The sequence below is a fragment of the Sinohyriopsis cumingii genome, chromosome 2 (genome assembly GCF_028554795.1).
Source record: "Sinohyriopsis cumingii isolate HCF-2022 chromosome 2, ASM2855479v2, whole genome shotgun sequence".
NCBI classification, from domain to species: Eukaryota; Metazoa; Mollusca; class Bivalvia; order Unionida; family Unionidae; genus Sinohyriopsis; species Sinohyriopsis cumingii.
The window spans coordinates 153,307,876-153,329,943 of NC_142962.1; the positions used below are offsets into that span (position 1 = coordinate 153,307,876).

At 36.5% G+C, this 22,068-nt stretch overlaps 1 protein-coding gene across 3 annotated transcripts in view; it reads left to right on the top strand.

Moving 5' to 3' along the window:
• Positions 1-21,786, top strand: part of LOC149806128 (lysosomal acid lipase/cholesteryl ester hydrolase-like) — a 47,058-nt gene extending 25,272 nt beyond the window's left edge. For all 3 annotated transcript variants that reach the window (XM_089937353.1, XM_089937362.1, XM_089937372.1), the window contains 4 exons: positions 2,607-2,765; positions 4,581-4,652; positions 20,299-20,370; positions 21,489-21,786. In XM_089937353.1, the coding sequence (XP_089793479.1) occupies positions 2,607-2,765; positions 4,581-4,652; positions 20,299-20,370; positions 21,489-21,737 (552 nt within the window). In that variant the 3' untranslated portion in view covers positions 21,738-21,786. The remainder of the gene's footprint in view (positions 1-2,606; positions 2,766-4,580; positions 4,653-20,298; positions 20,371-21,488) is intronic.
• Positions 21,787-22,068: the final 282 nt, after the last annotated feature.

Below are 22,068 nucleotides of genomic sequence, written 5' to 3' on the forward strand. Positions count from 1 at the left end.
CCCATCGTCCAAGTTAAACTGTCAGAATATCGTCTGCTAGTGACCTTATCGGGAAGCATCTATAGGACTGGTTTAGGTTATAATCAGGGAAAATAACCTGCAGACATCTGATATTTAGCTAATTACATTTAGATGAATAAGATTACAGTGTATCAACATGGCTAGGCAGTGAGTAATCTGGAGGGAGAGTGTCACTCAAAAGAATACAAAACAAGTTTGAACAAAATTGCTGTATAGTTTTATTAACATTGACAAACATTCGAATTCTATCCGAATAATAATCTTCCAATAAAAATTGCGTACACTTCAGAGGTTCAGTTGCGACACGTGCGTATATCCTTTACCTAAAGAGACTCCTCACTAATTAGTCCTCAACTAAGGCGGATCCTGAGGCTCTGGATCTTGCAGACGACATATCGAATCTGTTGCTGTTTGACTCAATTGCCCCTCTGCCCTCATCTAACAAGTTCGCAACTGAATCCAATCCATTCGTGTCGGCTGCTAGATTCGTTAGAATGTCACCGAAATTACGGTTCAAGCTTACCCGCCTTCTCATTTTATCAGCGTAAATGCAACAATTGCAATTCCATTAAAATAGATAGAATTTAAGTCATGCAGCACATTACTACTATTTGTCAAAATAAAAGTAAGATCAACTCTTTCAGCGGAGATGTACCCGTATCTACGCGCATCATGATAAGAGAAATGAGCGACAACGACCAGCAGCCTCATTGTTTAAAAATAATACATGCCATTTTACAGGAGTGACCTCTAGCGAGGAAATTCCTAGTATTTCTCGACTTGTGAATGGTAACTTAAACTGTAAATGCATAAAAGGTAATGGCGCCTTACAACTCAATACACAAATGATACATCTTACTATTCGATATTTTTTTTGAATTGTTAAAGGGGTATTCTCGTTGTGTAATGCAAGCTTTAACACAAACGTACCATTTCACTATATAATAATAGCAATTCTGACCAGCACAATGAAAGGTCCGACCACCGTTGTGTAAGTCAACAGATACACTCTAAAAACTTGACATACGAAATGGAACTTTCAGCACAATGAATATGAATCAAGATGTTAAACTGAAATTATTGACATATAATTTTAACATTTCAACAAACGCTATGTAATTCAAAAGATACGATCTAAAAGCTAGACATTGGACATCGAAATTACAACAAACGCTGTGTAATTCAATAGATGAAAGCTAAATACGCGACGTATGAACTGGAACTTTCAATACCAACAGTTTAATTAAACTCTTGAATTAAGAATTCTCGACATATGACATTGAAATTTCAACTACCGCCCTGTATAATACAAACGACACAATCTAAAACCTCGACAATGTAAATGGAACTTTCAACAATTGCTGTGTAATTCAACAGATACGATCTAAAATCTCAAAATAGAAAATAAAATGGAACTTTAAGGACAATGAATTTGATTGAACACGTGAAATTAGAATTCTATACATATTGCAATAACATTCAACAACCGCCGTGTAATTCAAAAAGCACAATCTAAAAACTCGACGTTGGATATCGAAGTTTCAACAAACGCTGTGTAATTGAACAAATGAAATCTCACTACTCGACATATAAAATGGAGCTTTCAACACAAATTCAACAAAGTGAATTAAGAATTCCCGACATATGACATTAAGATTTCAACTGCTACGTTCTCATTGGACCAGCTTTTGTGCGCTACGGCGCCTCGTAGCTAGGCCCTATGAGCTAGATTGTAACGTTGAGATAGAAGACCAGTTTCGCTGGCATTCATATGAAGCAAATCTGTAGTGAAAAGATCAAAAGGTCTGAGTAATGGCAGTACAGCATCGACCACACAAACACGTGCAGTTCTGTTATATAAGAAAGATACTATGATACGCAATAAAAAGGGTAGACGAGACATTTTAATTGACGCCGTGATTACCATTTGAAATTATATAAAAACTGTGATTTCTTCCTCTACAGTGCGTTAATTAATAGAGTCGACATAAAATTTTAATTAACATGGACCTTCTCTTAGAACCGATATGTATATCAGGAGCGAGAGATGATCTCCCTAACATACAAACTGAAACTAAGTTCATGTCAATTTAAAAACTTGTTCGATCAAACAGGAATATAATAAAATTTATTTTCTTTTCAAAAGCAATTAAGCCTAATTACTGAATTTTATACATTAATTCAAAGAGATTCTTCCCAAAAATAGCATTTTGAAAATTTTCAGGCTGTTACTCGTTAAGCACACACACACACACACACACACATACACACAGAGGTCAACATGAAAATAATATCACTGGAATCCGTGGTATATCAGTTGTCGGACTCATAAAGATTGCAAGTTCATTACACACGTGTCAGCCGAGTAGGCTGCCTAGGCGTGTCCTTGCGGAAAGACACTTCGGACTCGTTTCCACGGTATGACACAGCCAATAATGTGTTAAAGATGACCACTTTTCCTGCCTAATACCACTATTATTTAATTTTCTTTCTTTCCAAACTAATAAATGAGTTTAATTTAGTGAAGCCTTCGCAAATTTTGGTAAGATAATCTGCGTGAATAACTTTCCAATTATTTATACTAGACGGTACTTGCGTTGCTCGGAGAGAGCGAATTCATGCCCAAGACGGAATTCAGCAAATGGCTGGCCACGCATGTCTGCAACCATCGTATCCAAGCATCGTTCATATGTCAGAACTCTAACTTCCTGATTGGAGAATACGACTTCAAAGAGGCAAATAAGGTAAAAGTTTGTAGAACTATTAAATCATGTTGTCATTTTCTTCGCCGTCGTATTAGGTAGGACTAGTATGCCCAGATTATTTTTTTTTTTCGTACTGGCTTGCATAGGTATATTCGAATAGAAAACGAAACCCTTTATCGATTTATTTTCACATTCATAGATGACATTTGCCTAATCGTTTAAAAGTCGGATAAGGAGTAACAGTTACCGTAGATACTGGCTTTTAAAATGTGCGAACTGTAACAACAAAGATCCTGTTCTGCAGTTGCATAATGCACATGCAGATTATGGTGTGTGTTGAGTGTTCTACCGATTTCTTCTAACAAACTGCACATAACCAGATCTACATGCGCATTATGCAACGGGAGAGATCTGTGTTTATGCAGTTTAAAGTTGGACTTGTAAGTGTATACAATCAATGCATACCGCTATATAGGAGTAGAGTGTACGAAGTTTTTAATAAAGGCTTAATATAATTTGCTTTTGCCATCTTACCGGAAACGGAGAACTTTTCTTAACTTTAGTTAAACAACTCCTATCTGACCAGCTTATTCCAAACTGTCAATCTAGAATCATAGAACCATACAACGTCAAATGTTAAAAGAAATGTTTGCAAATTTTGCTTTAAAGAGTTCTTGGATATAGTAACAGTGACAAAGGTTAGACAACCCCTTTAAAAATCCAAGGCTGTTCTTACTTTATATATAGTATCAGAATATTGAAGGTGCAACAATCGATATAACTAGATTTTGTTTTTTTGCTGGAAGAGGAGCATAAATTTATATTAGAATGACAATGTTATTTGCCACTAAGAAAGAAGAACTCTTTACTTCTGGAAAAGCCAGATTATGTAAAATGATGCATACTACTTAAAAGTGCATACAATTACTTTAATTTATTTGCTCTTTAATTATAATTATTTTGTTGTTTTGCTCGCTGTTACTTGCTGACATGACCTGCATCCATTCCGTTGTTAGGTACATAAATTACCTGTTTCTTGTATAATGTTCTTGTTTATACAATCAAGAACAACAATAAGTCGAATAATATATATATATATATATATATATATATATATATATATATATATATATATATATATATGGGTGTGTTTGTTAGTCATACAAATCCTTGTATTGATTAAATATCTGTACATGTCATAGATTCGATTTATGTCATACGTGCCACTATGAATTATGTCACAAACGTATATGATTAGACTTCTGATGGCCATTATATTATGCAAATAAGTGTTGTGTTGTTTAAGCAAGGCAAAAATGAACATTTACGCCAACTTATTTTTCAATATCTGATTAGTTCTGGGAGATTTTTTAAACTCTGCATTATGGGAAATTTATATGTAACAGACAAAAATTGCACACGCAATGCTCAGGTCAAAGCAAAGTCCAAAACGGATGCAACGATTTCTCAGAAAGTTTGGGAAAAAATGCAAATCAATACACATTCTAATGTTATGCGAAGTTTATTTTACCCTTCAACGAAATTTGTCTGTATTTTATCTTTGTATAATGAAAATTGAAATGGTGAACTCGCTCTTTTATCATCCTCTTAATGTATTTGTGTACGATTTCAATGGAGGAGTCGCAAGTACAGTGCTCAACTAGATCTGTATCACTTTTGACTGCGGTTTAAACGAGGCAAAATTTGTGTTAAAACTGGACTTAACTCGGCCACCTCTCACGATGTTTTTCCCTTTTACCATCTCAGTCACATAACCAACCCTATGTCTGAACACAATATTGTTAGAGATGTTGATTGACAACACATTACTTTAACTTTAATATTTTTTCGCAGAGTCGACTCCCGGTATACACTGCTCACTTCCCTGCAGGAACTTCGGTACGGAATATTGTGCATCATGGGCAGGTACGTCGGCATTTTGTTCGCAGAACATTTTTCCGTAAGAAAGGAGAAACATTGATCTATTATGACTTGGCTTGGCTGGTTCCGCCAGTTCATTTACTGTAAGATTGACCGAGATGTTAACGAATGAAAAAAAAAGTTTTATCATTCGTGACTTCGGTAAATCCTTGTTTGGTAAGGAGCCAGTGTGATCTGAATAGGAAATATCGACATATTCGTGCTATGGTCAGTCAGATTGGCCTAGAAATTGTGAATGCTCTAGTAGACGTAAGCTATTGTACTACACGGTGAAAGTCTCTGCCGGCATGGAAAAGCAGATATTCATGGACATCCTCAATATAATTATTCTTTCTTCCTGGTTCTTAAGAAATTTTTGCCTTTAGAAATGAGCATAAGTACGAGGAATACATGTGCTATTGGAAAGGTATTTTCCTTTGACAACATCTGCGCGTGTTTACACAATATCTTTTGGAGGAAAATCTCGTGTTTACACATTAGCTTTAGGAGGAAAACCTCGTGTTTACACATTACCTACATAGGAGGAAAACCTCGCGTTTACACAGCACCTTTAGGAGGAAAACATCGTGTTTACACATTACCTTTACGAGGAAAACCTCATGCTTACACATTACCTACATAGGAGAAAAACCTCGTGTTTACACATTACCTTTAGGAGGGTAGCTGATATTAGACCTAAGAATCTGCAAACGTTGGGTGTTCCTTATATTTCCTCCTAATGCTTATGGCATAATACGTGAAAAGGCAAGACTTTCTAATACACTGAGGTTATATTGTAATTCATTTTGTCCATCAATCCGAAGTCTTCAAATAATCTGATGACAATAAACAAATTTTACCGTTGTTTTCTGATGTCTTCGAAAGCCTTGAAGTAAAAGTTTAACAATGGTCTCAGAAAAGACTTGTAAATGACAGATCTATTAGTAACAATAGTTTCTTGTTTTCCTAAGATTCAGATTTATGATAATTACTTTACAAACAAGAAAATAGACACCGCTTTGCAGTCCTCACAAATTTGGTGTGTAAACATGTCACACGATGGGACCTCGCAATTTTGATGAGTAAACAAGACCTTTATCAAAGTTGGGATGTAACCAAGTCCCATAATAGGACCTCGCAACTTTTCTTGATGAGCATACGTTATATACATCTGTATTTTGTAATTTACCTTAGTGTTACGAGTCTATGCTCATAAAATAAGTAACAGTAGAAAGTGAAAGACAACAAGCTTTGTAAAATTTAACAAAACATTTATTTCCCTAGAATACAAAGTGAAAATGAAAATAAAATTACGGTATTACGAATTAAATCCAGATATAATGCAAGAATTAGATCAGACACAAGTCCTAGTAATTTAAAGTCCTGAATAAAATCAGTAAAAGTCCCGAAGAGATCCAAAACTGAAGATGATGACGTGTCTCTTAAAGCTTATGGAGGGCTAATGTGTCAACAGTCTCTTGTTGAATCACGTTAACATTATTCCAGGTTTAAATTCAGTATAATTTCCAATGAATGTCTTTATCCAAGAATTTTATCAGAACACTTTTGTATTTCCATAGAAAATATTCATTTTAACTGAAGAAAATAAAATTCAACCCAAACTGGTCAAAACATCTAATACAACTTAAAAGTGCTATATGCTAAAGCACGAATGGTAAAATCTTCAGTCACAAGATAATAATGTTCTCTACTTGACCTCAGGTCACAATTAGCATTTTCTAAAATAACATTACCTAATAGAAAATAACCTTCTAGAATGATTTAATGAGCCTTGTTTATTTACAACACATTTACCTGTAAAATTCACATAGGAAACTCCAAAAACCCGACCCAAAACAACATATTTATTTCTTGTTTTGCTTGAATAATAATTCTGACATTAAGTTCATGCACATAGAGAATAATGAAGCTATTATTAGTTGCCGACATAAATGATTTTTTTAAAAAAAAGTCGATTAGGTCAAGCAGAAATGAACTTCGTTTTGGACAAGGTCAAGTCCATCATACAATGTTACAATACAATAGCACGTTATGAAATAAAGTTTTTTTTTAATATAAATAAACAACAAAAAACTAACAAATAAACAACTAAATTAATATATATAACACTTCCCCTCATAAAAATGTACACTATAAAGCTTTCTTTTTACTACAAGTCAAATATACATGTGATAAAAATTACATAAGATAAAATCTTATGACACAAAGTATACATGAAACAATATATTTCTATACACGTGAAAGTGCATCTGCTATTAAATTGTACTTTCTGTATCTGATATCAATACTATATATCTGCAACAACAAACTCCATTATTAATCTCTTTTGTTTTTCATCTTGCCGATGCAAGTAAGGGGGTTGTGATCACTGAATACAATAATCGGAGAAGGAGCTGAATTAATGTAGACTTAAAAGTGTTGTAATGTCAATATCAAAGCCAAATATTTCTTCTTTATTCTGTGTGTGTGTGTGTGTGTGTGTGTGTGATTTGAATTTTGAACGTAGCTATAACACTTTTTCAGTCATTTCGCTACAATGTCTGCAGTATGACAGTTTATAGTGATGATTATCACTGGGGAATCATGCCGCAGACATAGCATGATGTCCCACCCAGTCATATTATCCTGACACCAGATCGACCAGTCCTAACACTAACCCCCTAATGCTGAGCGCCAAGAGAGGCAGCTGTTAGTACCATTATGTAAGTCTTTGGTATGACTCGGCCGGGAATCGAATCCACGACCTCTTGCATCCGAGGAGGACGCTCTAATCACTAGGCCACCGGAGCGGTTTCTCGATTGTGGAATAATTTCTCTGGTGCTTATTTAATTTCTTCGAAAAATAGCGCACTTGATGATTTACACCATTTTTGTCTTCTTGAATCCATACTGCTCCAACCCCTTCATCACTTGACTCAACGGACAGTTTAAATGATTGAAATTAAGAACTGGTTCACTCTTAAGTATGGCCTTTAACTTATCAAAAACCTCCTGACATTTTTCAGACCAATGAAACTTTTTCTTGCTCAATAAATTTGTCAGCGGGATCAGCAACTATAGAAAAATTGGATCAGAATTTCCGATAGTATCCAGCCATACCCAAAAATCCACTTGTTGCTTTTTACTGATAGGTACAGGGAATTCAGAGAAAGCATTGACCTTACCATCAATAGGTTTAACTCGTCCATGGCCCATAATATATCCTAGAACTGTTACACAAGCACCACAAAACTCACTTTTGGATAAATTGTCAAACTTGCATCAGTGAGTCCGTCAAAAATGTCCAAATTGTTGCTGGATAATCTTTCCAGGCGTCATTGTAGATGATGCCATCATCGATGTAAGCATCACAATTATCTAGACCAGATGTTATCATGTTCATTAAACGTTGAAAAGTACTAGGCGAATCTTTCATCCCAAGCGGCATCACTTTATATTGACAGTCAATATGGAGTCACGAATGCCGAAATTTCCTTTGCCCTTTCCATCAGTGGAATTTGCCAAAAGCCTTTCAGAAAGTCAAATTTGGTGACATACTTTTCATTTCCATATGTATAAATGCAGCCATCGATTCATGGTAATGGAAACGAATCTGTTCTAGTCACAATGTTCACCTTTCTATAATCAGTGCACATACGGAAAGTATTATTTGGTTTCGGAACAAATAGACATGGTGAACTCCAATCACTTTTACTTGGCTCTATGAAATAATTCTCCAGCAAATACTGAATCTTTTTTCAAACATTCCTGTTTGAGAGGGTTCATTTGTATGTGTGTTGTTTCATAGGTGTGGAATTTACAATTTCAACATCATGGTAGATTTGATTTGCTCTTTTAGTAACATCTGGAAATAAGTGCTCATATTCAGGTAATAGCTGTTTTAGTTCATTCTTTTCTTGTTGCTGGAAACGTGAAAGTTTCTGGTCCAGATTACTCATAATTTAATTTCTGAATTCCGAAGATTGTTTATTCGAAAAAAGAGTTCGATTGCATTCCATCGCTTAAATCTTCATGAGTGGGACAGGTACAAATAAATTAATTCCATGATTAACCTGGCTATCTCTCTCAACATACTGGTGCTTCTTTATTATCTTTACATCCCAGGAGTGCTATAACTAGAATTTAACTCGTTTTTTTCTTAACCTTGTAAGGGTCATAATTCCTAATATGAAGAAAGTTTTGAAGAATGAGCAAGAGAGACAGAACTCCATAACCAGACTGAAAAGTTCTCTCCATTGTAGCTCCGTCGTACCTTAATTTCAACTTTTGACTTGAATTGCTGGATGCCAAATTCAAGCATAATTGGCTGGAAAATTCCAGACATCAAATTGGACAGATATGGGAAGGTCAAATTCGAGTTTAAAACCTTTAGCAAAGCTTTTACTATTGTTTCAGTTTTAATATTCCTCAAAGGAATTGCCTCTGGGAATCTTGTTAATGCACACATAATGGTCAGCAAGTATTGGTTACCTAACTTGGTCTTAGGTAAGGGACGGACAGAATCTATCATCATTCTACTAAATGGTTCGTCGAAGGCAGGAATAGGTTGCAGATGAACCTTAGGTATCTTCTGATCGGGTTTCCTACCATTTGACAGGTATGACAAGATCTGCTGTATTTACCAACATCACTTTTGATTTTTGGCCAATAGAAGTGAGTCAAGATCTTGTGATAAGTCTTATTAATCCCTAAATGACCAGTCAAAGGAGTTTCATGGGCCAGACTAAGTATTTCCTGTCTGCAAGGTTTTGGATGTACAATTTGATAGTTAATTGACCACTCGTCACCAGCAGGTACCTCGGGAGGTCTCCATTTTCTCAAAAGAATTCCATTTTTAATGAGATAACAGACAGGAACTTCAGTGGCATCAGTTTCACTAATGACTCTTTGAAATAAACCGGAGATCTCGGGATCTTTTTCCTGTTCGACGACAAGTCACCCTGATTAGAACAAAGAGAATGAGTCGTTAAAAGAGGATCACTGTGATCAATACCTTCTGACTGATCCAAACAAGGAGTGAAAGTGACCTCATCAAAAGCCTGACCAATACATGTGTCAGCTAAAGGAATTCTTTCCTCATCAACATGGTTCTCAAGAGCTTTCTTGCACAAGCTGGGAATAAATCAGGGAATTATTTTTCAAAAAGATCGACTTTATGATCCAAACAAGCATTGTCAGTTACAAATGGGTTAATCACAACCTTAACATTGCCTAGTAATAAATGAACGCCCTCAATGGGTAAAGAAACACTTCCGAGTGTCACGGGTCCTGAGACTAAGTCAGATGACAAATTTACACAAGGGACAGGAACATTAACAAAACCGCACTCTACTTCCTAAATAAGAACGCTCATTAGAAGAAGACTTCTCAGGAAAAGCAAAGTAAGTCTTGTGTCCCTTAAAATCTTAATAGGGATAGGACTGGCCGAATCACCCAAGAGTGATATCGATCCCTTCGACATGAATGGTTCATAATTCTCCAAAATAAAATCAGAGGGGGGTTTATTAGACCCAACAAATGTATTGCTTTCAATACATGACCTTGATTCTGTCTTGATTCTGTTGCTTATTTTTTAATTTGTAGCGATCAGAAATAACGTGTCCTTCTTGCAATAGTTACACGTAGGAAGAGATAAGGACGTCTGATCAATCTTGTCAAAAAATTGATTTCTAAAATTTGTGTCAGACTGAGATTTGGAAGGGCTCGTATGAAATACTATTTATCAGGAGACTGCGGAGTGGAAGACGTACTAACAAAAGAAACTTTATTAGCTAAGGAATACTCGTCAGCAGTACGAGCATTTCCTAAGGTTTCGATCTTATGCTCATCAAGATAAGTCTTAAAGTCACTTTGGACGCAATTCTCGAACTCTTCAAGTAATACGAGTTGTCTGAGATTTTCATAATCTTGATGAACGTTCTTCACTAAGCACCACCTGTCAAGTAACTGTTATGTTTCTCTTGCAAATTCGGCATCAGTTTGTCCAGCTTCTTACTTATAGTTCTGAATTTTTGCCGATAAGCACCAGGGACTAACTTGTAACCCTTTAAGATGCATTCTTTAACCAGATCATAGTCAGCACTTTGCTGTACTGACAGGGAAGCATAGATGTATCGGGCTTTGCCAAAGAGTGCACTCTTTAATAATAGTATATTATTCCCTTGGCCATTTCGAATTTTCAGCAATTTTTTCAAAATGAGGAAAATATTTATCTACTTTGTTCTCTCTAAACGGGGGCACTAACCTAATATTCTTAGTAGCATGAACACTTAAATTTTTATGTAAAGTGGGCATGTTCTTTTCTCTAGTAGTGTACTACTGGAGGGGGAGGCGGACGGTGCGGTTGCCCTGGGCGCTAGAGGTAATAGGGCGCCAAACCCCCACCCCTTGGATCATCATCGTCACCCCGGGCACCATTTACATTTAGTACGCCACTGCCAATTTGTCCTAAATGAAATTGGTGCCGATATAGCATAGTTGCAACAGGGGGCTAATAAGAAAATCTTACTGAAAAAGTATATCAGAGATAGTTTCAACATTCAGCAGTTAAAAAGAATAAATGGTTTTATCTTGAATTCCAGGAAATTCTTTTTGGACAGTAGAATATCAGTCGCTTCAAGAGACTCTTTTTTTCCAAATACTTGCCAAGAAATTACAGTAATCTCAGTAAAATCAGTACCTCTGAGATAAGTACTTTGTGGGGTATCGAATGCCTTTCTAAAACAAGAGTGAAATTACATTGTGACGTCATAGGTACATATTTTAGTATTGCAGATGTTTCACAAGTCGTCAGAAATCTTTGTTTCAGATAGAATTAAACGGTTTTGAGGGTAAATTCGGACTTGGTGTAACTTGGAAGACAAAGTTGCAGAGTATGGCGTATAATGAAATGAAATCGATTTAGGCAAGTTTCATAACATTTATTTTGAGCCCGAGTGGCCGAGTGGTCTAAAGCTCTCACCGTTCCGGATCACTGCCATCTCACCTCTGCCTGCGTGGGTTCGAGTCCAAGGCTCGGCTAGCGTGGGTAAGTGGGAAAGCCTGCCAGTAGCTTCTCGTGTTACGGTTTTTCCTTCGGTTTTCCAGGGTTCTTCCTCCACCAGTTATACTGGCCGCCATGTATAGCCTATCCTGTGCTGAAAAATGGCGTTAAACCCTAGAACAACAACAACAAAAATCATAACATTTTGTTCCATTTTGTAAACATAAGAGCTAGGGTTCATTTAACATTTCACTATCTAGCTTTCATTCAAATGTTCTCCCTACATTATCAGTGTCTTTTCGAAGTATGCACTTCTAGCTATACAGAAATATGCACTTCTAGCTATACAGAAATATAAATCTTGTTTAAAACTGAACCAGAGCCTAGTTTAGCATGTTAATAGTCCCAAAGAAATAAGATACTTGGCTCTTCATGATAAAATAATTTTATAACGGTAACAACATAAATAAAATAGCGAATCGTCGGAGTAGCCACCTGCATATAACGGCAACCAATGGAATAAGGCAAAGGTCGATAGGTCATCAAAGCATATATAAAGACGATATGCTTATAAAGACTACTTCCATCTGGTACCTGGTCTAGTCTTTACACCGGTTTCACTGCACCTCATTAACAGATAAATATTTCAATATGGATGTTTAATGATTCTATCTCAGGCTTTTTGAAGAAATAAATTGGAATTTGATCTGGACACAAGTTCCACTGGATGGCTGATGGGACACGTTTTCGTGATAGATGATCGGCAAGCCGGTCAGTCACGGTCATGTACATATTATCGGGACGGCCAAGATTAGCTTCTGTTGATATGTTGGGCGGATTCATCCCATCGCATATCTGGCCCTTGGGAATATCTTGTATAGAAAGTCGTGACTCCTGTAAACAGTGATTAGGTGGTTTGAAACTTCGAATGTTTAGTTGACCTCAATAAATCGATACGGAGCGCAATATTCGTCTATGATCTATAATATAGGTGCATTTGTTTGACATGTATAATATATTACATAAAAACTAGAAAAACAAAGTAGATTATGAATAACATTTATTGCATATAAATAATCAAGTTTTGAATATAACTCGAAAAAATAAAATGAATATAAATAGAAACTAATATAAATAAATTTTATTTACACGCCGTAAGCGTAAGTTGGGGTATGCTTTGCTCATTTTCACACATCCTTAATCATTCTGAACTGGTATATGGATTGTTTACTTTCGGTTGGGCACATACGAGAAACGTAGGTTATTATCATTTGCTGACGATAGAGCGGCCTCTTAGATATACTCTTGTTTGCACCATATTTTTAATTTTTTGTGTGTGCAGGTTTTATTTCTTAAAATGCAGAGTATTTCCTTGTTGGACTGTCTTTCTCAGTTGTACATAAGACATCTAATGACCTATGACTTGTTTTCGACACGCACCCACGGCTGGTGCAAGAGTAATTGGCCCCCTAGTCGAACCGTCCACCTCGCCCACTGTTCATTAAAAGTAGCACACGTTAGGCTTGATAATTTATTTCATTACTTGTATTTAGCATTATTTCGCTGAATGCGCACTGCTGAGTAAGAGCAGTACTGCATCAAGTGAACTGAGGTATTTCGTTCATATTCAATGTAAAATTGTACCCTGCAGCGGAAACGGTTTATGTGGATACAAATTCTTTTCAAACGATATGTAAAGTTTCTGTGAAAAGCAGTGTACACCGCAGTAACCGAAGTTTACGTTTATGTCACGAATTGGCGCGAAAATCTCGAGCTGGTGAAGAAATGGTCTAAACCAAAACACTTAATTTCCATGTAGATCGGACGTTTGCATAGGAAGATAATGTTAAAATTTTACAGTTATTGTAATGACATAACGTAACACAGAGAGAGGCAGTTCACCCACTGTCTTTGTATTGTCCAATTGCACCATTTTATATGCAGATGATTGTCGGCATTGCGAGTGTCCTAGCTACGATGTCGTAACCTCAACTTGATTTGTTGTTGTTGAGGCTACGCACTGACCCATATTATGTAATGGGGCAAATGAAATCATCACTAAAGTCAGAAAAACAAATGGTGTAGAAATCTACTATATAAGTATAATCATGTTGTGAAAGAAGTTTTGCTTATTTTGAATGTATTAAGCCCTTACACGATCAAATACATTGACATGGTTACATTAACCTCACCGTGTCCGCCATGACAGATAACACGAGACTCTCGCCGTGATCCCTTTTCTATGTAAAGCTTGCCAGACTATATTTGGATATTCTACGCCATGTTATTATCAATCAAGTGTCGAATAATGGCTTCTTGGTGGAACTTCAAAGTTGCCGATAAACCGTATTTACCTTTAATGGGCAGAATTTCTGACTCAAACAGCGCCATATTTATACTACGATTTGTTTACGTTTCCAAATAAGGTCTCAGTGTTCTTATATGGCACGCAAACAGACGAGGCTGAGAAAGGAAGTAATCATTATTTGAACTAATAAGGCAGACGATCTAAACGAAAATATCGGATAAAAGAGGTCAACGAAATTTTACAACTATTTCTACAAAGATTTGCGATACTTCCGGTATTAAATAAGATGACTACTCAATTTATTTCATTATATGCAAAGAATTTGTTCAAATTGTTGAAATTAGGCTAAAAGAGCGCCGGGTGTGAATCACACCCGGCTTGCTCCATTGACACGTATATGCTCATGTTAGTACCCGTCCACGAGGTAGGAGATGGGGTACTAATATTAGTACTATGAGTGTCTATGTCAAGGTCGTTTAACGCTCGCTCGATAGCTGTCGTTAGAACCTTACTATTCCACAAGTAATATGGTCACATGCCAAAATGTGTAGTCTGATACTCGAGTAGGTAGACCTCGATATGCGTTCAGGTTAATTTCTATAATATACAGCTTACTGTGCCACCCATGAAATAAGGTCGTTTTAATTAATAGTAATGTATATTCTAACGAGTAAAGCAGTTCTGATTCGCAGTATTTAGAGCAGTAGAGGTAATTTTTGTGTAATGGGATCGTGTGGGTCATTGAATGTGTTACCAAGTAAATGTCTACGCTCTAACGTTCTCTCTCTCTCTCTCTCTCTCTCTCTCTCTCTCATATTGTATTTAGATATCTACGGCAATAATAATTGCATTGCAATGCAAGCTATGCCAGATTGTACCTCCTGTAGCACAGTTTCTAGACACTGTTGCATGTATGGTCGTGCAATTTCATGTATGCCTTCATGTTTATTACTCACATTAACAGAAAAAGTTGTTGTTGTTGTTGTTGTAGGATTTAACGCCATTTTTCAGCACACGATAGGCTATACATGGCGGCCAGTATTAATGGTGGAGGAAGAACCCGGGAAAACCCCTGAAAGAACCACCGACCCACGAGAAGCTACTGGCAAGCTTTCTCACATGCCCACATTAGCCGAATCCGAGACTCGAACCCACGCAGACAACAGAAAAAGTAAACGGAGGCTGTAATGACCCATGTCACTTGCTAAAATGGGATGTACTACGTTTTGGATTATATACTACATACAAGTGAAAGCGTCAAAACATCAACATAATTTTCCGTCGTTAATTCTTTCCACAGACCTCGCCTTGGTATTATAGGTGTGAAAGAAAAATGCTTTGTTTGGTTTGAATTTGGGTTTCATGTAATAGTTCCACTCGCATCCTCTTTGGTATTTTTCAGATCAGCAATTCGATTCTTGTTGTCGATCTTTGAATTAATTTCGACAAAAAAATTATGGGAAGACTACCTCCTCACCGTGTGGACTCGATTTCGACTGCAAGATTTTACATTAACTTTAGACCAATCCTTTGACCCACTCTCCACTCGATACTTCCGAGGGCAAAATGTATACACTATTAACTGCGGTTAGTGATGCAGTCTGGACATTTATTACCACATGAAGTTGTAGTTGCGAATATATGGATGAATACTACAAAAGGCCTGATTGTTTTTTCTTTCATAATCGAAATTTCTTTCATAATCGAAATTAAATTCCAAACTTAACATATTTCTACCTTTTTAATGCTCTTTTTTCTTCAGTTGATCTTACAATTGAAAACATTGCAATCTGAACGATATTTCCTTTTTATTTCTACCAGTTTCTTGGTAATTTTTCCGTTTTATTTCTGAAAATTTTCTGGTGACTTTTCCGTTTTATTTCTACAAGTTTCTTGCTGATTTTCCGTTGTTTTTTTATACCAGTTTCTTGATTTTTCCGTTTTATTTCAAGCAGTTTCTTGGTGAACGTCTGCCTCGGATGCGGGAGGTCGCGGGATCAAACCACGGCCGAGTCGTATCAAAAACTTTTTAAAAAAAATAGTACCAACAGCTGCCTCATGTGAGGGTAGCATTGTGACTAGTCGGCCTGGTGTCAGGATAATGTGACTGGGTGTGACATTACATGCTACATGTCTGCGGCATAATGCCCCAGTGCTAGGCATCACTATACACTGTCACACCGCAGACATCGTAGCGATACGGCTGAACAAAAAATTGTTAAAGTTACGCTAAAAATCAAATCTCTCTCTCTCTCTCTCTCTCTCTCTCTCTCACACACACACACACACACACACACACGCGCTTCTTCGTGATTTTTCCGTTTTATTTCTACCAGTTTCTTGGTGCTTTTTCCGTTTTATTTCTACCATTTTCTTGAAGGTTTTATCTGAAACTAACATAGATGTTTCACATAGTGCCCAATACTGTATCCAAATGCGGACTTTGCTTTGTATATATATATATATATATATATATATATATATATATATATATATATATATATATATATATATATATATATGTGTGTGTGTGTGTGTGTGTGTGTGTGTGTGTGTGTGTGTGTGAGAGAGAGAGAGAGAGAGAATGGGCGATTGAGTGAACACTCTTTTATGCGAATACTCGGACTATTGTTTATTAGCTATCCTATGGGCAGCCATCACCCCCAAAATTATATTAATCAATTGATGTATGAAATGAAATGATTTAATCCAGATTCCATATGAAGTGGTGTCGTATGAAATGATTTAAAGAACAAAACGGAAAGATACATAGATCCCAAATGACGTAGTATTAAATGAAATTATTTAGTGTGGAATGAAATGATTTAAAGAGCAAAACGGAACGATGAACCTGCTTCCAGATGACGTGGTATCATAAAAAAAAGATGTAGTCTAAAATGAAATGATTTTACTCAAGAAATGGAATGATGAATTTAGATTCCAAATGATTTGCCATTGAATGAAATGATTCAGACAACAAAATAGAATGATTAATTTCGACTCAAAATGACGTGTTATTAATTGAATTTAAATAGCATAAAATCAAATGGTTTCACCCAATAAATGAAATGATGAACCTAGGTTCCATATGTCGTGGTATTCAATGATATGACCCAAAGAAGAAAGCGGAATGATTACATTTTTTTCTCTCTAAATGACGTGGTGTTAAATAAGACGATGTAGTCTAAAATGAACTGAGTTAACCCAACAAATGAAATGATGAATTTAGATTCAAATAATTTGGTATTGAATAAAATGGTCTACAGAACATAATGGAAAGACGTATTGAGAATACTGCAGAACGCACTTGGACAGCCATGGTGTTTTCTTTCCTATGATACAAACAAGAACTATATTTTCCAGTCGGCATAAAGTGACTTGATCCACACTAATGAATATGCGTGCATTCTTTAAAATTTCTTCGCCTTGTATTGTGTTCTTCCAAGGCTTCACCAAACTTAGATCTATCAATTAAGGAGGTTAAAATTGATCTTATTTTATCAATATTTCATTTCCATGTCTGATGACCTTACGTATCATACACACTAAATTAAGAAGTTGATTTTCGACATTTTTTGTATACAGCTTACATTACTGGCCGTAAGTACATATGCATTATTCGTCGAAGTTCTATAGGTAACAATTTTTTCGCCATTGATTTCCAGTTTGCAGCAATATATTACTGGGGTTTTTAAAAAAATTCTCTTGGAGATGGAATATAATTTTCTATAGAATCCCCGACTAAGGACTGTTGGTGCTTTCGAAAGAAGTCAATTTCCAATACAAACGTATTGACAGTTGCGGTAGTGGGTGTGTGGGGTACTTAGTCATAGACTTAGAAAGAAATGAAGACGCGAACAATAAACAATTATTCATGTGTAACGTAATCTTTGCAAAAACGATTCTTGAGAACCTGTGCTTTTAGGTCCACACACAAGGTCTTTCTTCTAGGCTAATCTGACCAATCAACTACTCCACCTCATCCCCCACCCCCTTTCCAACATGTGCTTATGCTGATGGACAGTTTATTAGATATGATGCCATCTATTCATTAAATTGCACAGTTGATGCAAGCAAATGTGTCTGCTGTATATAAATGTACGCTTTTAGACAATTACCGTTATTTCCTGCGGTTCTTCATACAAGGCCTGCTAATGGACCCTATCAGAGCGATGTGTAAAGACTATATTTCCAGATCAAAAAACTTTATTCGGACAACTTTAGAATCCACGTGGAATAACACAACCCCAGCTCGTGTGGCCGTTCCGTAGTTCGTGACTACATGCTGCTGTTTTGTCAGATTATCTGACAAACTCAGATACAACAACCAAGGCGATGTTACTTTGCTCATCGGCTCTATTGAAAGTTTCCATTGACAAAATCGTGTCGCATATCAAAGCAACGGAAATATCCAAATTAGTGAATGCGCGCAGTTCGCATCAGGTTGGTCGATGCATTTGAAACGCTAAGATAATAGTATTAAGGAAAACCCTACCAAAAATAGGGTTAGAACTTTGAAATTAAAGTATGAAAATACAAAGTTTTGAGCAGGTTTTTTTTTTTTTTTTTTTTATACAACTGAATGGGTGAGGTACCAACTACCTGGGGACTGGCGAATAATTTAGCATCCTGCTACGGTAAGAACTAGTGTCACGTGATGTAGACTGTGCTGACGTAGGTTGCTAGTACTGTTCTATGTGAAGGAGCCGCAGTGGTTAGTGTGTCGAACTCGCGACTGAAAGGGTACTGGTTCGAAGCATACCATTAGATCGGCCAGGGCTAGCCGATGTGTTCTGTCCTTGGGCACTTGTGTTTCTGTGTTGTAAAGAAAAGCCCAAACAAAGATTCTCAATAATAAAACCTACCAATACCTATCGTTGAAGCATTCCCCAATTGGGAGCAGAATGTTCTAACTAATATTAAGCAACTGGCTACTCGAGCTCCAAGCTCATGTTCTGAACTTTCCGGACATTAGCGTGTGTGTGTGTGTGTGTGTGTGTGTGTGTGTGTGTGTTTCATGACTTTATCTGAAAATAGGCTTTCGAGAGCCATGTTAATAAAAACAAAATTAAAAACCCTTTCTTCTCTTTGACACGCGTAGTCATAGAAAGCAAAGTAACCATTGTGGATTACAACAAGTTGTCTCGACCGTCTTCATCATTGACATTCTTTACAACCGTGAGGAAAATAGATTATGTATGTTTGTCCCATTAAAGAGTGTTTTTCTTAGAAAAAAGTATTATGATAAAGAGACTACGGAAACGATACGAACCAATAGTGTATTACGCAAACCAAAGTATACAGAATCTTTCTGGTGACGCGAGTCGTGGTGGCATGTCCGATTCTAGGCAGAAATGGTGCAGATTCGATTTCCAAGATCGTATCGATCTAGTCCGATAAATCACCCCCACCCCCAATCTGTGTTGATACTGATGGACCATATGTGCGTCTGATATCACTTGTTCATTAAAATGTGTAATTTTGCTGCATCCAGAGCTTTTCGGAACAAGCCTGCGTACGTTTTAGACACGTACAGGTGGTAATTGGTAACAGACATATCTTGCGCGAAATTCAAAATGACCACAGGACCTAGTGTTGTGATATTCCATGTAGATTTATAAGTCATCAGAGGATTTGCTCTGGAAATATAATGTAAAAGACTCCATCAGCATACGGTAGCTCCACAGCTTGAAGAAATACTAGTATGTGTATAAAATGTTCACCGATGCATGTTTTAATGAATAGGTTATATCAGCCCCTAAACCACCAATCAATATCATCACGGGTGAGGGGCTGACTTACCGGCCTTTTATCAATTCGGGTTGGATACAGCCGTGTCCTTTGGCAAAGCACTTTACTCCAATTGCCTCGGCACTAAGTAATCTTTGGAGTAGCAGTTTCACCATTCGAGTAACATTTATTATTCAAAATCCAGAATAAAGTTTTATGATAGTGGTCTCGGACAAAATTGCTCTGATTTCCGTTACTAATGTCGATTGATTAAACAGAGAATAACGGGAATTTATTTTTTGTGTGTCTTCTTTCGCGTCAATTTATGGAAATGAATGTTCAAAGTGTCCCTGCACAAAGCCGAATTTAGTAACATTAACCGTTTGATATGACGTTTGAGCGCCTTGTGTATTGATGTTCGACGCCAAAAAAATTCTACAACAGTCATACTTTGGTTCCTTGAAACATTTTTGCGGATTCTCAATATGTCGATTACATTAAAGCGCGAACTAATTTACAATATGCTTGATTTTACACTGGTTTTTAAACAATAATTGTATCTTTCTATCTTTACAACCTAAAATAACATTACTTTGTTTTATTTGTTTCAGTCGGTTATGTCTGGAAAATATCAGATGTTCGACTTTCAGTCGCCTGAAGAAAATATGAAACACTACAACCAGGTATCTTTATTTCAGTGCATATATCATGTTTTCCTCGCCATCAGTCGTGACAATTTGAACTGAATAACAACGCGGAAAGGGGAAAAATAATAATAAAATTGTCTCCCTGTACAATATATGTTATTATACCCATGTCCACTACATGTAATTGAGGTCGAGACTCGTATATATTGGTCAAATATTAGATTTGCCTTGCTTATGTAATCGTTTTAATTAATTGTGTTAAATTATTATTCATAAGATTTAATTCACCTGTCTTTCTTTTTGAAGTTCGTTAATTGACTATTGTTGCAAAAAAATAAAGAGCGCTAATATATTCAAAATAAAAAAATAAATAAACGAACAAAGACAAATCTTCTTTTTCCTGTCAGTACAAGGAGACATTGCAAAATCAGTTTAATTTTTAGAAACATTTTCATTTCATTATTTTCCATCATTTTTATTTTAAAATATTACAAGCACTTTATGACGGACCGTTTATCATAATTACTAATTTGTGGACCGCTTCGCTGGCCTAGGTGGTTAGAGCGTCCACCTCTGATGCTGCAGATCCAGGATTCGAACCCTGGCCGAGTCGTACCAAAGACTTATAAATATGGTACTGACAGCATCCTCACTATGAGTTCAGCATTAAGGGGTTAGTGCTGGGACTGGTCGGCTTGGTTTCAGGATAATGTGACTGGGTGGGACATGATGCCACAATGCTAGACACCACTATAAACTGCCACACTGCAGACACCGTAGTAATTTGACTGAAAAATGATTAAAAGCTACGTTAAAAATCCAAAATCACACACACGCACTAATTTGTGCTGTAGGAGCTGAAGCCGTATTATCTCTATGGTCAGAGTACCGGACTCTCTACCAGAGGGATTCGGGTTCGAATCCTGGCTAGACACTTTACTCCCATTATATCGGCACGATACAACTTTTCTTGTGTTGATGTTCCGTTAAACGTAAGATGAGCAAACAAGAGTAGCCTAACCGAGCATGATGCATTTAGGAAAGTTTATATGTCGAGTATTTCTATTTGTACGTTGCTCATGAAAAGAGCATGCATTTAGGTTCAACATTTGTTTGTTTTGTTTTTTGATAAAAAATGTTGATGTATATTACAGACGACACCGCCATTGTATGATGTCACAAAAATAGAGACACCTGTTGCCCTGGTCACTGGAACATCTGATTGGCTGGCAGACCCTACTGACGTCACAGCTCTACGATCTAAACTTAAAAACATAGTGTTTGACAGGATTATTGAGGGCTGGAATCATTATGATTACCTGTATGCGATGAGTGCTCCACATAAATTGTATAAGGATCTTATAAATCTCATAAAAAATCATGAGAATTCCTTACAAGTCTAACTTGAATGTTTTATATGACACGTACAAATACAGGAAATTGAAACATGAATGTGTATTCTCGTGTGAATTGTTTTATTTTTATGTTCATTGGTGCTTTACTATTTTGTTTTTTTTTTCTTCTTTTTTGGTTTACTGACGGCTGGCACGATATTTAACGAAATATCGGAAAGTCGCAGGTTCGAATCCCACCCAGATCAGATTCTTTCAGCTGCAGTTTTGTGTCTATGGATACGGCATTATATATGCCTTGTACCTACGGATGTTTCGTCAAACATCAGCCGGTGAATGAATCAATTAAGTCCAGTAATTAATGTCATAATGGAAATGTATT